This window comes from Vicia villosa, linkage group LG6 (assembly GCF_029867415.1).
Source record: "Vicia villosa cultivar HV-30 ecotype Madison, WI linkage group LG6, Vvil1.0, whole genome shotgun sequence".
In the NCBI taxonomy this organism is placed as follows: Eukaryota; Viridiplantae; Streptophyta; class Magnoliopsida; order Fabales; family Fabaceae; genus Vicia; species Vicia villosa.
In genome coordinates, this window is record NC_081185.1 from 116,585,636 (window position 1) to 116,608,170 (window position 22,535).

Below are 22,535 nucleotides of genomic sequence, written 5' to 3' on the forward strand. Positions count from 1 at the left end.
GGGAATTCCAAAGTCTCTCCACCCCCCAAAGTTAGATAACAAAGATGAAATTGAAGATTCCAACGAACACATCAAACACAAACACATGGACATCATGCTTGATTATCACCATGCTCAGAGCGGGGTGAAATGCAAATTATTCGCCTTGACTCTCAAAGAATATTATTTCACTCACTCTTACAAACTACGCCTCTCTAACTTCTATAACATAAACGTTAAAGTGTTAATCTTACAAGTACGTTCATTCCACTTCATTGAAAAATTTTAAATCACTCCTTCTTGAACATCCAAATCTCGTTGGAGCAATTAACCTCATTATAGATTATAATTTTTTTGAGTAAGACAGATTATGATTTTTTATATGCAGATAAAGTAGAGATATTGATACGAGATCATACTGTTTTTTAATATAAGATATAAGGACATATTTGATATTTACTCCAATGATTTTTTTTTTTTTTTTGAGTAAAATAATAAAGAAGAGAAAGATCAATGGAGTGAGGCCCTCTCAGGCAAGTCCAATAGCCATCTTCCGGGAAAGCGATTTCTCAAAATCACCGACGACCAATTATCACCATTTGACTCACTCATCTTCTTCATCATCAATACCATCACCTTTCTCCACATGAATCACATGCTACTTTCCATCTTCATCACCCAATAACTTCCCCAAATCCCCTAACCATGGTTTCCCTCTCAACCAACCCTTTCTTTCACCTCACTCCACAAAAAAATACTCCCCCTTCTACTAGATTCCATCCCACAAACAACAACGCCAATCCACTCCATAACAACAACAACAACAAGCACTGTAATAAAATTCGCAGAAAAGTTGTTTGTGCTTGCATCGCTCCTCCACGTAATTTCAACTCCCAAGACTCTTCCGCCATTCAATTCAATGTAACACAACATTTATTAATCCATTATTTTTTTTGCTTTCCCCTTTTTATTCAATTTTCAATGCGGGGTTTGTAATTAACGAACTTTTGTTATCTGGGCATCACCAAGTTTCATTCTTTATCTTGTTAGGGTTCATCCAAATCAGAACAGTTAAACACAATTCGGGATAATGACGATGATTCTGATGTTCTTATCGAGTGTAGAGACGTATACAAGTCTTTTGGGGAAAAGAAAATCTTAAATGGTATCAGCTTCAAGGTGATTCATTATATTATTGTCATTACTCATCCTTTAATGTTTTGGTTGAATTCTTATATGTTATTCCATTGAGCATGAGTATGATATTTAGGAGTGTTAATCCGTAGAGAACTTAGTCGAGCATTTATTCAATATGCGGTTGTCGTATGAGATTTAGTGTATATAAGCTATTTCTAGGATAGAAGTTGTAATGAGGATCAACTCTGTATAAACTGAAAAGAGGTTACTGATATATCATGTGTTGTTTTCATTAAGTACATCGAAATAAGTTGTTTCAGCAACTTCTTTACCCAAGTGTTTGTTATAAGATAAACTTAAATGAAGAGTTCCAAACACCACCTTAGTATGAAACAAAATGATAACTAGTGGGATTTGTTACATGAAATTAAAACTTCTTTGTGTTTTATCAAAAAACATATTTTTATAAACGAAATGCTAGTTATCAGTGAATAATTGAAGGAGGTCTGGCCTGGCTGATTGGAGCATACTAAAATATTTCCGCATGTTTTTATCTTTTGAACATTATGAATAGATCAGGCATGGTGAAGCTGTTGGAATAATTGGTCCCTCTGGGACTGGCAAATCTACAATTTTGAAGATTATAGCGGGACTTCTTGCTCCGGACAAGGTAAGCGACTGATTTGGACATGTGAATTTCATTTTGAATAATTGAGCTCACTTCTTGAGTAATACCTCTTGTCCACTGAGCAGGGAGAAGTTTATATTCGAGGTAGAAAGAGAAGTGGTTTGATAAGTGATGACGAGATATCGGGTCTTCGGATTGGATTAGTAAGTTTCAGACTTATCTGCAACATGCTTATTCTTAAGTGCTATCACGTTTTTGGTTATAATCTTATTTATTTATTTATCTGTAAACAGGTGTTCCAAAGTGCGGCACTTTTTGATTCTTTGACTGTTCGTGAAAATGTTGGTTTTCTCTTGTAAGACGCAAGCTAAATCTTGGCTTTGAAATTTCACTTCCTTTTTAACATTAAAGGGTGATAATAATTGTGTATTTAATTGATTTCTGGCTTCTATATTCCTTTTCTTTTTTGTTTCTGACCTTGTTAATTGTTCAGGTATGAACACTCAAGCATGCCTGAGGAACAGATATCAGAGCTTGTGAAGGAAACCTTGGCTGCAGTTGGTTTAAAGGTATAAGTCTTGTAGGTGTAGTACTTGGTTCATCCATTAACATCAGGAAGTGAATACTTCATTACAGAGTAGCAAAAGTAGTAGTAAATGTTTTCTTTCTACCATTAAGAAAGTAGTTTCGTATGGAATAACTCCGTATCCACCATCTTTTACAGGGAGTTGAGGAGCGGCTTCCTTCTGAGTTATCAGGCGGAATGAAAAAGCGAGTTGCTTTAGCTCGATCTATTATTTGTGACACCACAAAGGATTCAATAGAACCAGAGGTATGTTAACTTCTGAAATTTCTCCTTTCCTACTCTTAAGTGTCTAATCCTTCCTCAGATTATCAACTATCAAATGCCATTCCTAGTAATTCTTGATAGTTGAAACGGCTTCACTAGGCAGGATTGTCTTTCGAATTTTTATTTGCTTTTGATAAGTTTCATATATAAATTCAATAGTTAATTTTGCTTATTTAATACAATTGTCTTCAATTTTCATTGTATGTGTTAGCACTTAGCAGAACCCCAGTTAAGGATGGTTAGTTAGTTGTAATAGCTAGTTTGTTAGGTTGTCAGAGAGGGAATGACAGGGTATTAAATACTAGGATTGCAAGAATAGAGAGAAATATTTTGTTTTTGAAGTTGAAATTGAGAGGGAAATTCTGGGTATATCCAATACACGTTAGGAAGGGAAGTCTTGAAATTTCTGCCTTTAACGCCGGTCTGCTCCTAGCCTCCTCAATTGTGGCATTTGGGTTTCTTTCGTTGCAGCCTCCAACACCTTGATTATGTTGGGTATAAGGGGCTGGGTTTATTCCAACATCGCCTAGAGATGTGACCTATGTAATGCATATAATTATAAAGTTTGGACATTCTTCACCTTACAAGTTGGTTTTATATGGTTAAGTTTACCCCAATCCAAAGTTTGATAGAAAGAATAGGAGTCTTTGGTTTTTGAGAGGAAATTAGGAGGAAAGTTTTGGGCGTCTCCAATACATGAGAAATAAGGGAGTGATCTTAATAATTGTGTACTATTGGATCTCTGTTCTGTACTTCATTGATAATGTATCGAAGGAAGTTTCTATAATAAAGGTGTTTCTGCTGTTTTTCTGAACCAATGTCTACCAGTTGTGACATCAGTAAGGCACTTTTTTTTGGCTTAGTAAAACTATTTATGTTTTACGATAGAGTAGAAAGAAAGTGAAATTCTATAGCTGAGTTTTTTAGCTTGCCACTTGTCATATTATTTCTCTAGAGTCTGGATTGACCTGCTTTATCGGTTCCTCTGTTTATTGGTTTACCAAGGTTTCTGGAATTGAATTGAGTGATCGGCATGATTGAAGAATTATACTTTCAGTTGCTTACAATCAGATCTTTTTCTCTTGCTAGACATACTTGTCTATCACGCGAAAAACTATATACATCATCCTATTCTAAGAATTCCCTCTTTGCACATACCGTCTTCCTGGTTATTGTATGTTCATTAAACAAGACTCGGTGGTTTTCAGTTATTTTGCTGCAAAACTAAATATTCCAACTTCTGAGATGCTCCCTGAATTCTCATTTGACGTGACATTTACTGTTATTTAATCAACATGTAACTCCCTCCCTCGTTTTCCTTTCTCTCTTTCATCTTTTTTAAAATATTAACACTTCTATATATAGGTGCTCTTATATGACGAGCCAACTGCTGGACTTGATCCCATCGCATCTACCGTTGTTGAAGATCTGATTCGCTCTGTCCACATAAAAGGACGAGATGCACTTGGAAAACCCGGTAATATTACATCTTATGTGGTTGTTACTCACCAACACAGTACCATTAAAAGAGCCATTGATAGGTAAGTATATTTTCTTCATTGTTTAACACAGCCTCTTAATTTGTTCACAGTTTATGTACCTTAATTTGATAAGATATTGCATAAACACAGGTTGTTATTTTTACACAAGGGAAAGGTTGTTTGGGAAGGAATGACTAACGAATTTACTACTTCAACTAATCCAATTGTTCAGCAGGTTTGTTTTGCTTCATCAGTTACTGTCAATATTACGAGTTGTTTCTGAATTCTTTTATTGCGGAGTTTCAGTTTCTTTGGGGCCATACCTAAATTTAATGTGGAAATGTTCTTATTAAAAAAAACACTTATTTGCCCTCTTCGAACCAAAATCTGTTCCTATTGAGGAAATACACTTTAAATCTGCCTTGACCAATTTCTTTACCTCCTTTCTTTCACTTTTGTTGTGGCAGTTTGCATCCGGGAGCCTAGATGGTCCTATCAAATATTAGAACAGTATTGCGGTAGTAAAAGATGTATTATAGTGTGCAAATAGGAATGGAAATGGATACAGGCTGTAGCTTTCAAATGGCAACTTTTGAGATGAGCAATAAATTGGTTGCAATAAGGATTAAAGGGTTTGTCAGGGTGGTTTTCATAAAGAATTTGGCCTTCTGGGTTTAAATTGGAAGCTAGAAGGACTGTTTGGTGCTGTTACTGGCATAGCTATAAGGACAGCATATTGCATGCACGCCATAAGTATACCCTGTGGAAGTTGAGTAGGTAGTAGAAATTGATAGAACTCATTGTTGTAACATTATTTATTCTATTCTATACGGAAGCTAAATTAAATTACTTGCTGTTTTCTGTAAACAATTCATTGTATTCACCAGGCATGCTTCAGGCTTTTGAAGTTTTGGCCTTGAAACCAATTGATTGTGCGTCTCTCTAGCTTTATCTCTCTAGCTTTATGATACATACTTATAATATGATTTTTACATTTTTTAGTTTGTGTGAAATAGTCGAAGAAGAAATGTCTTACGATAAACTCTAAGACACCATAAATAAACTTGTTTTAAAAGAAAAAGTTGACTGAATATCGTTTAAACTCGGTTAAAATGTTTAAAATCTTGAGTACGCCTGCTAGACCAGAGCTACACCAAAATAGAGCTAGGAAATCTAGAATCACACATGTTCTATAAATGCAAACATGTCTGTAAACCTGCAAATTGATGACCAAGATAAAAAAATTTACCATAACTAATCTAGATACAAAATTTTACCATAACTAATCTAGATACAAAATTTTACCATAATCAAAATTCTCCACTGATTATGAATAACAAGGTAAGGTATGTGGATGAATGAGATAATGCACCTAAAGTCGACCGTCTAGCAATCAAGTTATAAAATTTTCACAATAACCATCCATTCTTTCCCAGCTGAATAATACAGTATAAATCTTTACAATTACACTCTATTCAGAGTCATGAATGGTTTAAACCCTTTGATCATGAATGGTTTAAACCTTTGGTGACTCATCATGACATTAGTCCGGGACACGGATGTCTATGTTCACTTGAAACAAGAAGGCAGCTGCTGCCAAATTACAAAATGGAATTTACAGGAGAAAGATTGCCATTGTGAGATGCAACAAATCAAGTCTTGGTTTGGAGAATGTACTTTCTTGTTCGAGCAGAACAGAACAGAATAACAACACCAAAATCAAAACTAACAAAGGCACTGATAAAGAAAATCCCTACAGATATAGGTCCATCCATCTTATCTTCTTTAAAGTAACTGCCTTGATTAGATGGAATCCTCCCATCATCACATATTCCGCTCAAAGATTCCAAGCATAAATCCGGATTGCCCGCAAATGCACCGGGAAATCTTCCATACCCTTGCTTCTCAGGAACATATCCGGAGAAACAGTTGTAAGACAGATTCAAGATGGTTAGATCTTGAAGGCTGGAAATGTTTCCCGGGATATGTCCCGATAAGGAATTATGCGACAAATCTATGGCTTTCAAATCTTGCATTTTCTGCAAACCAGGGAGCTGTCCGTTGAGAAAATTGCTTGACAAATTCAGATATTCTAGACCAGCTAGGCCAAATAAGCCCCTTGGAATCTCTCCATGCAGCAAGTTATTGGATAGATCGATTCCGAACATTGATGAAAGATCATATGTGAAACTGAGTTGGTTGCTATCAGAAACAACTACTGAAACTCTTTGTTCAAGCCTTCTCGCTTCAACCAAAGGCTCTTTAACAGGAACATCCCTTGTGTTAAATAACAAGCTACTCTTCCAATTAATATCAGGTATAAAGCCAGAAAATTTGTTGTGCGACAAATCCATTGTTTCCAAAGCTTGAAATGTGAACAACCAACTAGGCAAGTTTCCGTCGAAATTGTTCCGAGCAAGAGAAAGATACCTGAGGTTCATCCATTTGGTTATTGCATCATTCAGTGATCCAGAAAGATCATTCGAACTAAAATCCACAATCTCCAAAGATTTACATCCAGCCAAAGTGAGTGGAATAGCCCCTGAAAACCTATTGTTGCTTATATCTAGTATCCTCAAAATATCCAATGCATCGAACTCCGGTTGAATTATGCCAGAAAGATTGTTATTATTAAGTATAAGAGCATACAACTGAAAGCATCCAACAATGCTAAACGGAATGGTACCAGACAGAGAGTTGTGTGAGAGATCAATGACTTGAAGATAAGTCAAATTTCCAATTCTCGAAGGAATTTCTCCTGAAAGAAGATTGTGAGAAAGGAACAAAGCCTGCAAGCTTTTCAACTCGGTGATTTTCAAAGGAATTTCACCAGAGAATTGATTGTGAGAAAGGTCAAGAAAAACAAGGCCAAGTTTCTCTGTGGTCTCTGCAATTTTACTAGGAATGGGACCAGACAAATCATTATTACTCAAGTCCAAAACAACAAGTTTCTCCGAGAACACAAGCCTCGAATATATTCTATACCTTAAATGGTTCCCTGATAGATTCAAATGAGTCATAGCTTGAAAGGAAGCAATACAAGCAGGTAAACCCCCCACAATAGAATTGTTAGACAAATTCAACACAGTTAGCGACTGAATCGAAGCTGCAAAACAAGGCAAAGTACCTGTAAACTGATTCGAAGCAAGGTTGAGAATAACCATAGGTTGTCGAAAAACAACAAGATTACCAGACAATAAATTATTCTCAAGGTCCAAATACTTAAGAGACTTCAAGTTAAGCAAACTCTCAGGTATACCTCCACTGAATGAACAGAAACCAAGATTAACCCTTTCAAGATTTGCAGAGAAGTTACCTATCCATAAAGGAAGTGAACCTCCCAAGGCTGGATTCTCATTCAAAACAAGCTCAGTGAGAACCTTAAGCCTCATGAAAGAATCCGGTATTCCACCATGAAACCTGTTGTGACTAAGATCAATAACTCTAAGGTTAAGTAAGTTCCCAAAACAAACAGGTAGAGGGCAAGTGAAATTATTGTGTGAAAAATCCACCTTGTTAAGATACAAAAGGTTACAAAAACTAGGGTGGACTTGACCTGACAAGTTCATACTTGTTAAATTGATTGAAACCACTCTACCAGTAGTGTTGTCACAAGTGATTCCATTCCATGTAGAACAATTAGACCCAACCCAGTTGGATAAACTCTGGCTAGGGTCATGCAGTGATGATTTGAACCATAAAAGAGATTTTTTGTCTTGTGGGTTAATGCTAATATCAAGTGACTGAGAAGGGGTTACACATAGAAGAATCAGATAAAAGAGTAAACGATTCATGGGCATGGTAAAGGTGTGATTTTTATGAAAGGGGTGAAGTGTTTGAAGCAGTGGAAGATGAAAAAGAGGAACTTGGTTGATGAATTTGAAGATTCTAGAATGAAAACTTGAAGGGGGAAAACATAAAAAAAGACAGAAAAAGGAACATAAACAACAACTTACATTGGTTTAGGTTGGTGGTGTATGTTACAGAGATAAAGTGAGATTGGAAGAGGTTGGGTTTGGATTGGATCAAGAAAAATAAAGTGGCTTTGATGTGCTTTCTTCACTCTCTTTATTCTCTTTTCTGTGTTCCTTTTTCTTTTTGTTGCCAATCTCTTCCCTTTTTCTATTGTGTGTATTGTGAAACTTGCAACAAGTACTATCATTTTTCTACACTTGTAAATTCAATATTCTTCAAAAATACCACTAGTATATTTTTAGATCTCTAAAGAGCATCTTTACTGGGGTGAATTATAAAGAACTAAAATTAGTAAATTAAGTATTTTTTTTTTTGACCAAATTGTTAAATAGGATTTAAAAAATTTATAATTGATCTATTTTTTTTTTAAAGTTTAATGGAGTTGCTTATAAATAACTTCAAAGTGGCCCCACATATTTATATTTATTAATTTGTAATTATTTTTAACAGTAAACTCAACTATAAGAATTGATTGTCTTTCATCTCAATATTATAAAATTATTATTTTTATGACCAATGAAGTTTAGTTGTCGTTGCTTCTATAGTGCATCCAAAATTATATACGATGCCGTGTCATCTTTCTCTAATGCAGGTTGTGTATAAGTAAGGTACAGGTCCTTTGCATGTGGAGCTTTCTATACAAAAGATTAGGGGTGGTTAAACAGACCCGACCCGTCGGACATGTTTGTTTTGCCTGCATTTTTTGCATGGCGGGTCAAAGTTTTAGGTCAGAATTCTCTTATATGTCTACCCTGTTTTGCCTTGTTTTTTTGCGGACTTTTGCGAGCGTGGGCATAAACATGAAAATTTGAAATTTTTAGGCTTAAAAGGTGCAATGTTAACCTCGCCCCACACTCATTTTTTTGGGCGGGGCAAGATTTTGGGCCTGCACCCTCAACAAACTCCGCCCCTTCCCACCTTGTTTTTTTTGCAAACTTTTACGTGGTGGGCCTTAACGAGGCGGACATGCTCATTTTCCACCCATATAGAAGATGTGACTCACCAACACCCGAGTGATGCTGAACGCAATAGATGCTTGAGAAAGGAAATAACTCTTTGGAGCCGTGTTGTTTCCCAAGTCCAATAAGGGTATGAATTTGAGATTTGTGTCTGCAGACTGAGTCCAGATGTCTTTCAGGGGGGACGATCAGTTATTGTTGATGTTTGCTTCTCGGGGAGTGAGAGCAATGTAAAGGCTAGTGATATGCCAGTGATGTGTAATTTCCTTATGTTTTTCCTAAAAATATATGCGACTTGCCTCCAAAGCCTGAACCTGAATTCGAGGAAGGTTAAAAGAAGTTCGTTCTATTAAACGAGTGGACGAATCCTATGACAATGGCTTCATACTAGATATTTGCTTTAGAGCTAGGTGAGTTGAAGAAAGAATTAAAAGAATTGTTTAAAAAGAAGTTTCTTCGACCAAGTGTTTCTCCGTGGGGTGCATCTGTGTTGTTAGTTAAGAAGAAGGATGGCAATATGAGGTTGTGTGTGGACTAGAGACAGTTGAATAAGGTGACTATCAAGAATAAGTATCCACTTTCGAGGGGCAAAATTAATAAAAATAAGGGTGTGAAAACTAAAATAGATGAATATCCAATGGTCCAGACAGGCCCAACTCAATTAATTATATATGAATTATAACAAACAAATTTTTTAAAAAATAATTATGCTACAATGTTATAGACCGGCTGGTGTTTTATCTTTTTCCTCTTTGTCTTTGACGGTTGGTGCTTCAATATATATATATATATATATATATATATATATATATATATATATATATATATATATATATATATATATATATATATATATATATATATATATATATATATATATATTATATCATTATTATTAAATATTATAATAATAAGAGTTTTATATTGATAAAACTCCAATCAACTAATTATCTTCTTAGTCTTTTTTTCTTGAAGGATACCATTTTTATTTTTTAGTCTTCTTGCAATTTATGCTTTCAAAAATTTATAATTGATTAGACCTTCCCTAATTTTATAATTTTTTTTACTTCTTTTCTATTATAATTTTATAGCGACATTATAATTTTTCATATATTATAAAATCAAACAAGAAATCATGGGCGTTTAAATTAAATTAAAAGGTAAAAGTAATACAAATTAAAATGTATGAAAATGATGAGTTTTACTATGTGGTCAAATTAGAGAGTTCAAGAAAAATTAATTTGTCAATATGAGAAATTATCTAAGTTTTCCACATAATAAATAACATTAAAATTTTTGGGTTTTTTTTTAAGAAATAAGTTGAAAATGTCCAACTATTATTTTGTTAGCTTTTGAGGGGTTATATTTTATGTCCCTCATTTTTTATTTTCTTTTTTATTGAATAAATTATATTTAATAAAAGTAATATTAAAACTAATGTATAAGTAAATTTATAGTTATAAAATAAAATAAATGCATAATAATTTAAAATTTCAACTCAATTATAGATATTATAATAAACCAATATAAAAACTAAAGTGGAAAAAAAAACTATTTGAATTTTTAGAATTTTTTAGTTTCTTCAAGGGCACACACGTTTACAATTGAACATTTGCTATTGTTCACTATAAATAGATCTAACAAAAACTAAAGACAATTGGAATACTCTTTATTTCCTTATCATCTTTTTTTAGAGTACAAGTTAGAAAATGCAAGGTACTCGAAATCATGGGCGGAGCTGCAGCCCAGCGAACTCAGACACGCGTCCGCTCTCAACTCCTCCTTTCGTCGTATATTCACCACTTAATAGTTTGTTTTTAGACAATACCAGGGGCAAAATTAGTAATTTTTAGATAAAATTAAGGATAAAATCAGTAAAAACATGGTGTGAAATTTTTGGACAAAATCAAGATATTTTTTTAGATAAAATCAAGAGCAAAATTAGTAGAGACACAATGTAAAATTAGTAAAAACAAGGTGTAAACTTTTTGCCCAGGCTCCCTAAAATTTCTGGCTCCGCCACTGTTAATAGGGGCTTGTGTGTTTAGCAAGATTGACTTCAGATCTGGTTAGCATCATATTTGAGTTAAACTAGAGGATGTTCTAAAGATGACATTCAAGACTAGATATCATCACTATGAGTACACTGGAACATCGTTTGACATTTATAATGCACTAATCGTATTTATTGTCTTTACTGTGGCTTATGGGTGGGAGATCTTGTTACCCAACTTTCACATTCGCCTCTTCTAGAAAGATGAAGCCTTCTTTTTTAGGAACTTGTCCTGGAGAGTTTGCCTTCGCATCCATAATGTTTATGCCTACTGTTATGAATTTCTTCAAATTCAATCTTTCCACATAACACTTTCTGGAGATGTCATAGTCCCCCTGGATAATACCTACTCACCCATCTTGGAGAGGACACTTTATACATAGATACAAGGTAGATAGGAAAGGCCCTAGTTGGTTGAAGGTAGGCCACTCTTTGATCATATTATATGATGAGATCGCATCGATGAATAAATGTCTTAGCTTGACATGCCTGGCGTTTTCTCTTGTTCCAAAGAATATCTTCACAGTTATGTTACTCTTTGTAACACCCTTCTAAACCCCCGCGGAAATATAATATAATCAGAGTAATAACACATCAAGGATGCTACAATTATTAAAAAAAAAAAAACATCAAGTCGATTGTCATGCTTTATTAGAAATTAATCAATATCAAACATGTGTTTAGCACAGCGGAATTTAATTCAACAGTATTAGGAAACATCTCCACACAAATACTCAATACATAAATCCATAGCCAAAATGGCAACAATGTATAACAAGTAACGCTAAGACTAATCGATCCCAGTGTTACAATCAGAGCATGACTCGACACAAACTACGGGCTAGCCTACAAGCTATCTTCACCCAATCAAGACGCCGCTACATCCTTAATCTGAAATCATCAAAGTAAGGGTGAGTTTCATTCGAATTAATAACCATTATACAATCATAAGCAATAAAATCTCATAGCAATTATCATCCATCCAACATACATATAGTCGGAATTATTACAATAAGCAAGCATCAATTCAACAATGTTTGGCCATCGGCCCACAACTCTTCATTCCATCAAATAATCAAGTTATATTAACAACAACTCCTTAATACATCAATCATGTAAACACACCAAGGCATAACACTAGATCTCATCCAATCATGTTATAACCAATGCATATGATTCAACTGACACTATGCATGTGGTACCAAAATTCGTGAATCACATTCACAAGACTTCTCTCTTTGATACTGCCCTCTAGTCGCTCACACCCCACATGGGCACACGACTACTGCCTCATCGCTCACACCCCACATGGGCACACAATGACTTCCCGCTAATCTCCGCACAATGGGAATTAGCCTTCCAATGCAAATGATTTATGAATAATGCACACATGACACATACTTACATCATCATACATCATCATCATCATTCCGATGCTTAACATCGCTTGTCACCTCGTACCAATAACTTCACAACAAGTATGTACATGTATAGGCATCATTCAATCATTCACATACGTTCACCATAACCAACATATTAATATTAACAACATATTAATATTCACAATCATCAATCATCACCATCATCATACATCGTTACATCTATCATCATTACACACCATGTAATAAATTGCTAAAACAACTCAACAGTAAAGTCACAAAGCATGTATCATTTACGACATGTTATATACCAACATCACTCATTGGATATCATAATCCCATCACCAACATAAATACATGCATCAATAGTCATATGAATAAGCACATATACATATACCATGTTTCAATTCATCAACAATTAATTCGAGTTTTTAAAGTAAAGTCGGCTACTGCCCATTTTATCACTTTATCAAATAAAGCACCTAATTAGCTTTTCAACGCCCAAAACGGCACATAAATCGGATACTCGGATCAAAAGTTATGGTTTTGTAAAAATAAAACATTTTTAGAAAATATGCTGCAGAACCCGGGTTGTCCCTACGTGGGAACTGGTTCCTGGATGCTTCCAAAATCACGCCTCTGATTTTTACTATGGGGAACCGGTTCGTCCCACATGGGAACCGGTTCCTACTTACCTGCACAGCCAAATTCACCATTTTGACAGCATTTACCCTATCCCATTTCCCCAATTTCAGGTACATACGAACATAACACACAAATACCATCAATTTTCACATCAACACACATTTCAGACAAGTTTTATCCAAGTATTAACAGCATATATCATGAGTATTAACAGAATCATGTAATTCATACAAATTCATCAAAACCTAACAAATTCCCAAACCCGACACGTACGATTGAACTAGATAAAAATCCTAATCAATCCTACTACCTACAATCGCATAAGGATTACTAACCCGAAGAATCCCCCCTTACCTCAGAGTCGAATCTTCGAAGGTCTTCTTCCCCTTTGGCTCTTCTCTCTTTCACGTGTTCTTCCTTTCTCAGAGTCTGTCTCCTTTTCTTCTCTTCCTCTTTTCCCAATTTCTTTTATTTTATGAAAACTAAAATAAAATATTATAATGGGCTTGCTTAGCTAACACCCCCTTACTGCTAACCACCACTCTAGGCCCAATGCCAATATTTCATCATTTTCCAAATAATTCCCAAAAATTATTAATTCTAATAATTTAATTAAAAATAATAATTAAATTAATAAACAAGAATTAACGGGGTGTTACAACTCTCCCCCACTAAAAGAGTTTTCGTCCTCGAAAACATCCTTCAAGTGAAAAGTCCCAGATAAGAGTCCTTCATTTGACCCCCATTCTCCGTTAACACCTTCTTAGTCGAGTCTCAAAATTCATCTGACATAACCAACATAAGCATATCTCATGCATTCAATCTCAGTTCTTACGTTGCATTTGACCATCCCCAGGTGTACCACTCGCTATAACTCCAACGGTTAACAACAATGAACTTCGAGGTGCGATCCATACAATACACTCAATAACTGAATAATACAATTACACAATCCATGGTATGATCACAACTGATCAACACTGTAGTAATGGATTCCATTTATCCACGTACCAACCTTAGGCACGCTCTTCCAATTGAGCGATAAAGTAATACTTACACTTACTCAAAGCAAATTCCCGAGTTACTTCATCTATTAAAAACATTCCCACTATCGGAACAAGCACACATAAGTAGTTATAATTACATAGCTCATCATCCTCAATATACCATTGCTTACAAGATAGCTCAACTGAGTACCACTCTCCACTAAGAATCAAATTAACTTCGTCCTTCGCAGAGTATAATCCCTCATTATATTTAGAAATTTACATAACACCTTACAACATCACAAGATTATTATAGCATCGTGTAGTATCAACTCTTCGTTTTAACTTCTCCGAATACATACTCGTTAACTACGTACAACCATAACAACATATTCATCGTCTCGGCAATTATTCAAAAGGGTCCGAATCCTTTGGCACGACATCTTTACGTCCACGAGATTCTAAACCCAACATATAGATAAACACATATTCTCTATGTAGGATTCCGACATATTAATTCCGCACTGCTCACAAGTAGCACTCATAACACCACTCTACATCATACTTTCGCTGTACGACTACGACTACTCGTCTTAAGTCACCGTCCAATACTTTGCACTCCTTCATATTCACTTCCTCATAAGTTCCCACAATATGGTGAGTGGTTATTCTCACCTCTCAACCTTCATCACATCTTATACCATTAAGGTAACAAGCAATCTCATACCATCTATATGATTCCGCCTACTATCAACAAGAGATTAAGGGTGATCAAGTCCTCAATTTGTTAATAGATAGCCGACAATCATATTTAAGCATAAACCTTCGTTACTACATAATAGTGTCTTTTCCGAGTTTGCACCCAAACTCATTAACATTGTCATAGTCTAATAATTCTCGATGGTGTCCTGCTTCTAGAATATTCTTTCTCAACTCGGTAACATCTGGAACACAACCGCGACTTCTAGACCTCATTACACCATCCTCGTCAAGAACACCATTTCTCTGAATTGTTCAATTAAATCCAACTCTTTCACCATCAGCATCGACATTTTAGAGGTTCCCTACTCAGTGCATTGGCACAACATTTTCCTCACCAAGATGGTAATCCAAAAACTCTAACTATTTCTATTGCTTCACATTAAGCCCTTGCTGATCAAAGGGGTACTCCAGACTCTTATGATCACTAAACACTTCGAATCTCGAACCATACAAATAATGTCGCCACAAACCAAGCCACAGTCGTCAACTCTAAGTCATGGGTCGGATAATTCCCTTCATGCTCCTTGAGTTGTCTCGACGCATGAGCTACTACTTACTGGTTTAACATCAATACACCACCCAAACCCATCAGTGACGCATCACAATATACTACAAACAGTTTCAAGTCTTTTTCACCTTCTCTACTACTTCACTCAAATCCATCGGTACTTAAATCATCCTTATCAGCTGTCATACCCCAAAATTTGCCCACATATATTTACGAATGTCATTTTATTTCAAACAAGTGACATATCCTAGTTGGTAAGAGTGTAAGGTTTGTGGTTACAAAGTCCCGGGTTTGAATCCTACTTCTAAAAGTTTTTTCCTTTCATTTTGTTTTCATTTTGTTTCTAACTTAAATTTTATCTCTATTCATATTAAAAAAAATCATCATAAAAAAAATGTTTCTTTTTATAATTTAAAGTTAATTTTCGTTCTTCATTTTATTTAATTAATATCATTTTTTATTTAAACCACATTCTTGTGCATTCTATAGTCAAAAAATAAAAAAATATATATAAATGGTAGCTTCTCATTTAATTGTCCCAACGAATTAATCTTATTGATTTTATTGATTTGATTCTTCTATTTATAGTAGAAATTAAAATCAATTAAATTATCAGCTTTAATTTTGTTGATTAGTTTTAATTTCAAATTAAATTTATCCTAATTTTTGTCTAATATATAAAGGAAACTAACCAACCCCTACTGAGGCAGCCGAACCCGACACACAAATCCTAATTTTTCCAACCAATACTTTCACGATACACACTCTTTCCCTGTACAAAATTATATCCACCATTTTTTCTAACTGTCTATCACTCACCAATTTTTTTTCTATACTATCAATTCCTTAAACAACCTAACCAAAGTTCATGTGTCAAACCTTCGTATATTACTCTTTCCCCGTGTTTTTTTTATCAAGAAAATACCACAAAATAACAGCACCTCATTAGCAATAACCTCACCATTAACCATCGGAATAACACAACAAAATTCATCAATTAAACCATATAACTTTCAACCATGAAACACCATTCATAACATCAAAACAATCTGCAAAAATGTTCAAGCTATCTAACCATCATCATTCCTTGTTGTTTGTTTTTGTTTATTGTGTCTTGTTTTGCAGGAAGAGAGGATAAACGTTAAAGAAAGAACAAATCAGAACAGAGCACCACATGGAATCATCATCATCGCGAGCAACCGGAACAACGCCCAACTCAGCCGCACAAGCACCCAATCGGCGAATGCACAAATAACCCCGACAACCCATGTTTCCGATCTGGTACTCTTTGTCCTTTTTTTTTCACCTTTGACATTGATTAGATTTTGTATTTGTTTGATTTCACTATTTTTTTTGTCTGTGATTTAAGAAGAAGAAGAAAAGAGAAGAGAGAGTTTGGTACCTGTTTGTTCTGATACATGACTTTGCTATGTTGTTGTTTTAGAGTTTTTTTTTTTTTTTTTTTTTTTTACTATTCTTTAAACACCACATGTCATTGTTTAATTCGTTCCATTTTATTATAAAATAAAAGAAAAAAAAGGAAGTGTGGTGGTATAGGCTGTCACACGTACAGCACCACTAGGTTAGTTTTTTTTATTTTTAAAATTCTATCATTATTTTATTTGTTTTTTTTAGCATAAACACATCAGTTTTTTTTTCCTAAAAATTCTAAACAAACAAAAACCAAAAATATTTGTTTCATGTATTGACTCTAGTTTCTTTTATTTAATTTTCAATTAATTTTTGTTCATAATTCTATTATTTTTCTCATATATTATTTTGTGTTACTAACATTTTATTTTTGATTGTGAGGTATTAATCTTGAGTCCTCTGGATTATTTCTATGGATATTTACAAGCTTCTTTAATGCGTATATATTTCCGCCTTAATTTATATTTTGGATTTGTAATAATTTTTACCCTCATTCGGAAAATTGTAATCCCCATCCCCGAAGCCATGTAATAGCGTAGGAACTTTACTTTCCGCACTTTACTTTCTGTATATATTTTGCTTAGATGTATGCCTTAGGATTGTATGGTAAGATTTAAAATCAACCGATAGATCACTTTCAAATCAAAGATAACAAAATAATCGAACACAACACACTTGCACTCACTCACCTCTAGGGTACGCCCCTCTTGGTTGCCTTCGAATATAAGGTCGTGTCCCTCGAAATGTAGAGGTACCCATTAGCAAAGGTCCCTCAATATAAAATCGTCACTAAGTCCCTCGATGACCCTCGATTGTTGCCTACGAAAAAGTGACGATCGTCCCTTCGAATTTGCTAAAGGTACCTCTACCCGTTGCCTTCAACGACCTCCGATGACCCTTCGATTGTCCCACACGTCCAATATAAACAAGGATTTCCTATTTCTACATAGTATGGATAATCCTAGGAATTTTAAAAGGTATAGAAAAAGACCAACTATTTAGGGTAGTGCTCTTAATATGCCTAGCTCAATAAAAAACATCTTTTCAAAACTCTTTCGAAAAACTAAGGCTACGCATTTACGCTAAAGTCCTTACGTCCCTTTTCAATTCAAAACAAACAAACATGAGCTAAGCAAGTTAAGAGCCCGTAGATAACTACGGATGAAAAGGGTGCTTACACCTTCCCTTTTCATAATTTACCCCCCGAGCCCGTTTCTTTTTAAAAGAGGTCTTTTTCTGTACTTTTTACCTTTCCTAACATTGGACAAAATAAAAGTCGGTGGCGACTCATGCTTCACCGCAACATTGTTGCTTACTTAAATAAAAAGTCAGTTCACCGAGTTACAGAACTGGCGACTCTGCTGGGGAGTCTTTAAGAGGGGTTTACCTTAGGGCTTAGTTCATTATAAATGTTTTTAATTGTTTGTTTGTATGCTTTATTTTTAAGGGAATTGCTTGGGTTTGTTATTGTGTGAAAGGTCCTACACCCGGATCTAGTGTACCTTAAGTATGTGGCATGAGACCAGGGAAACTGTACGACATGTATCGTTATGGTTGAACCGGTGGCCACCGTTAGTGCGACACTTTGGTTTGTCCTGATGGCCCTTGAATCTGATCGAGGAGACATTTGGCTACCGCGTGGTGTCATTAAGCACTAATTCGCCCTTAGAACCTTAGTGAACTTGACTTTGGCCTATAGGAAGTAGCGAGATGGCTGGCTTTGGATTCCTGACTGAAGCCGGTTGATACTCGATGCTACACTCATTGAGATTGGACTCAAGGGATGCTTTTGGCTGGCCGATTGAGTGCTATGTTGAGACAATGCCCACGAGAAAGATCAGGGATATGAGCACCATAGAACCCGGTTACTCTTTTAGGACAGGTTGAACCAACTTAACTTCAGTGGGGAGGGTACTTACTTACGAACTTCATGCAAGCCTTTAAACCTAAGGACACTTGTGTGACTTGTCTGTGCTTGCTGCTAACCCTTTGGTTTCCTTGCAGGATATGTTTATCCCCTAACCGCTTGGTTTCCTTGCAGGATTTGTTTATATCCTAACCATTTGGCTTCCTTGCAGGGTTGTTTATACCCTAACTGTTTGGTTTCCTTGCAGGATTTGTGTGTACACTAACAACTTGAACTCTTTATAGGACTTACTCGTCCTCATCACCTAACTAACCTTTTTCAAGGATCTCAAGTATTTAGGGCGCACAATTCCAGGTGCTATCATCAAGAGCCAGGTTCATATCAAGGGGCAAGAGGATTTATTTTCCTCTAGCCAGATACCTTCAAACTCAAAGGTATAGTTCATATCAAGGGGCAAGAGGATTTATTTTCCTCTAGCCAGATGCCTTCAAACTCAAAAGTACAATTCTTATCAGGGGGCAAGAGGATTTATTTTCCTCTAGCCAGATGCCTTCAAACTCAAGGGTACAGTTCCTATCAAGGGGCAAGAGGATTTATTTTCCTTTAGCCACATGCTTTTAAGCTCAAAAGTACCATACCCCGAATCAGAGGCTATGACCCACTGGATATGGTGAGCCTGATTCTTAAAGAAGGACGTTCAAAGATGGAAGTCAAAGTTCTTCAACAAAGCTGCAACTACATTTCAATGTTGCAAAATAAATTCCATAAAGATCCTTGAAAACATTGCATAAGCATTTACATACATATCATTGCATAACAGGTTTCCAGACAACGGGTTTCTCATCTTCTTCCTCAAATCCCTAAAGCTGGATACTCACAAGTCATGTGTGGCTTCATCAGAGTCCTCTCTCTAGAAGTAATCTACAAGTTCAGATACGAACGCTTGGTTTGGTTTCCTCTCTGGGGCACTTGGTCAGTCGATCGATAATTGCCAACCAGTCCGAGATAAGGTACAAGACTTGATTGATGCAAAGGCTATCATATTCACACCTGCAGGCCAGATTTGAAGTTCTCCTTCGACTCAATGGACCTTCTGAAGCAATAAGTCCATACGGAGAAAATCTCCTCAATGTTGGCAATTCGTAATTTCTCATGCATTTTCATGCGTAATCTTTCTTGTTCTTGTTAATACTGTCTATATGCAATACTTGTTTGTTTTTGAACTATAATAACGATGCATTGGATGTGTTTGTCTTGAAAAAATTCATTCGCTCTCGCTCTAATATGTTCTTATTTGCTTGTGATACCAAGCTCTCAGTGATAAAGCATGATGACTCTGAAGGGAGAATGACGAACACATAATACCAATAATCTCAAATGGTGTGCTTTCGAGCAAAACCCTGTTGATGATGTACAGGCATTGTTTCAAATTCCCAAACACTGGAGATATAAGGAAGTTAATCCCTTGTCAACCCCTTTGAGCCTTGAAGTAGGAGTTTTCTTTTCTATACGAAAAACCCTCATATTTAACCCAGGGGCAGGGTAGTGTTCAGTTAACCTAATCGAGCATTCAACATTCATTAGGAGCACACATCCAAGGATACAACAATGGCTATCCTTCAAAATATTGAGGAAAAGTCAATACCATAATGGTTATCCCTCGTCAACCAAGAAATGAGGCAGTTACAATCTTTCCAACAAATTGAAGACGTGTCAGGATCATACGACTTGTTCAAAAAAAAAAAAAAAAGAAGAACGAATAAAAAAAGAAAGAGAAAAGAAAGCCCGCTAAGTCAATAAATTGAAAACATATGACTTAGGCAAAAGTTATGGCATCCCGCTGGACTTCAAACCCAAAATTCAAAAGAGTTTGTCCAGGCAAAAGTTAGGGAAATATAAAAAAAATCCTCAACAAAATGGGCAAAGCCGTGTGACTATAAATTCAAAGAACAAGTCGTGTGATCAAAACACAAAATACGAAAGGTAAAGTGACTGCCATGTCCAGACACCTCATTGATTCCTCAATCATCTCAAACTCCTCTTGAAGGATGAATGCTCGCATTGAGTTAACTGAACTTAGGTCGAAGAACATCACGAAGGGGGTGGGCACCAATAAAATTTTGAGCCTAAAAATCCTTTTTTCTAAAAACCATGAACCTGACCACGTTACAACCCTCAAAAGTCCTAATTGAAGCAGGGTTAATTCGAAAGCATACTGTAACGAGAATACGGTAAACTGACTCCTAGGAGTTTTGCTAAAACATTTGAGTTGGTATCACGCCACTTTTCACAAAAATCGATGTTTTGACATCCTTTCAAAAAAAATATTTCAAGACAAACATGAACTTTGCATTAGATTTATATTTCTCATACTAAACATTCTTTGCATATGAACAAGTACTTGACACCAGGAAAACTTCCATCATGAGCTGCAGATGAAAAGTTTAACCCTCTCAAGGGACAAGTTGTCTTCGGAACTCCGTTGAGTTCGAGCATGAACATCTCAAATTATAATCACCCTCAGGGTCACAAAAACGGTTGAAATACCCCATGGACTAAGCGTTCAGATATTCGGGGCAATCAAGCCAAGATTCAAAGGATCTCTCAAAACTGCTGAAATTACCAGGAGCCTTCACCCAAGCACAACTAGAATTACCTCCAACCCTGATCAACCAGGGGCATGATTCCTAAGTTCATGATACAGGGGCATGTTTCTTATGATAGCACGAATATCAGAAAGTCCCCCGATAGATAAAGCTGCAGAGACGTCTCGTACGCCCGACTCAGTCAGTCAAAAGCTTGTATATACAAGGGGCATGACATATCTCATTCATCAGGGGCAATCAAGTCAAGATTCCGAGAATCTCTCAAAGATGCAAAAAACAATCAGGGGCATGTATCCAAGTAAATCTTAGTCTATTTCCAATCAACATGGGGCATTATCCTGGGCCAATGATTACGAGGGGCATGACGCCCATAGTGCACATCTCATAAAGTCCTCGCGAGGCGAATCTTTCCGAAGTCCCTACTAACTGGGGCAAATCTATGCAAGTCCAGTTTGACAGCTTGATCAATACTCAGTAGGGTGTCCTAAATCGAATGGTAGTTACTACAATACTGGGGGCAATTTTCAAGACACCCATGTCTCCCCACAGAGCCGGGTTCACAAGATCATATCCCCACAGAGTAATCCTCAAAGAAGATATCTTTGAACATACTCGTCCCGACAAAGACATGGCTCCCCACTAGAGTTTACATCTTCAACACCACTGGTTCTCCGACACGTTGCTCTTCTCCAACATGGCTTACTAATATCTTTATCTCCAGTCAGAGTACATCAAGTTACTGGTTATCCCTAAGCAAGAATCATAAATTCCCAGCTGAGCATCTTCAAAACAAGATCAGACATCAAAACCACAAAGGCATAGAGATTTATTTTCTCAATAAAGACAACATAAATCATATTCACATATCATATGGCATAAACATATTCATACATTGCATACATTACCTCATAATGAATTCATCCATAACATACAAAGTTTCTCTTTTATTCTGAGGGACTCATTACATAATACATGCATCATGACATTGCATAACTATACCTATTGCAGGATACAGGCATAGACAAATGAACGAAATCTCCAACTTTCCAAGATCTAATTCAGCTACTACGAATAGTACTGACACGGTCAACGCTCGAAGATCTAATTCATTTACCACGAACGGTAATGACACGATCACTTTCAAAGATCTAATTCAGTTACTACGAACGGTACTGACACGGTCAACGCTCGAAGATCTAATTCATTTACCACGAACGGTAATGACACGATCACTTTCAAAGATCTAATTCAGTTACTATGAACGGTACTGACACGGTCAACGCTCAAAG

General features: G+C 35.9%; 2 protein-coding genes across 2 annotated transcripts; one reads left to right on the forward strand and one right to left on the reverse strand.

Moving 5' to 3' along the window:
• Positions 1–480: 480 nt before the first annotated feature.
• On the forward strand, positions 481–5,020 carry LOC131609681 (protein TRIGALACTOSYLDIACYLGLYCEROL 3, chloroplastic). The gene is made up of 10 exons (XM_058881460.1): positions 481–900; positions 1,030–1,158; positions 1,691–1,786; positions 1,870–1,947; positions 2,038–2,099; positions 2,238–2,313; positions 2,469–2,576; positions 3,960–4,135; positions 4,226–4,310; positions 4,543–5,020. The coding sequence occupies exons 1-10, from the start codon at positions 685–687 to the stop codon at positions 4,579–4,581; spliced, it is 1,065 nt and encodes a 354-aa protein (XP_058737443.1). The 5' UTR covers positions 481–684; the 3' UTR covers positions 4,582–5,020.
• Positions 5,021–5,481: 461 nt separating this feature from the next.
• LOC131609680 (receptor-like protein CLAVATA2) lies at positions 5,482–8,227 on the reverse strand. Its single transcript, XM_058881459.1, has one exon. The coding sequence runs from the start codon at positions 7,873–7,875 to the stop codon at positions 5,728–5,730; it is 2,148 nt and encodes a 715-aa protein (XP_058737442.1). The 5' UTR covers positions 7,876–8,227; the 3' UTR covers positions 5,482–5,727.
• Between the last annotated feature and the right edge of the window lie 14,308 nt (positions 8,228–22,535).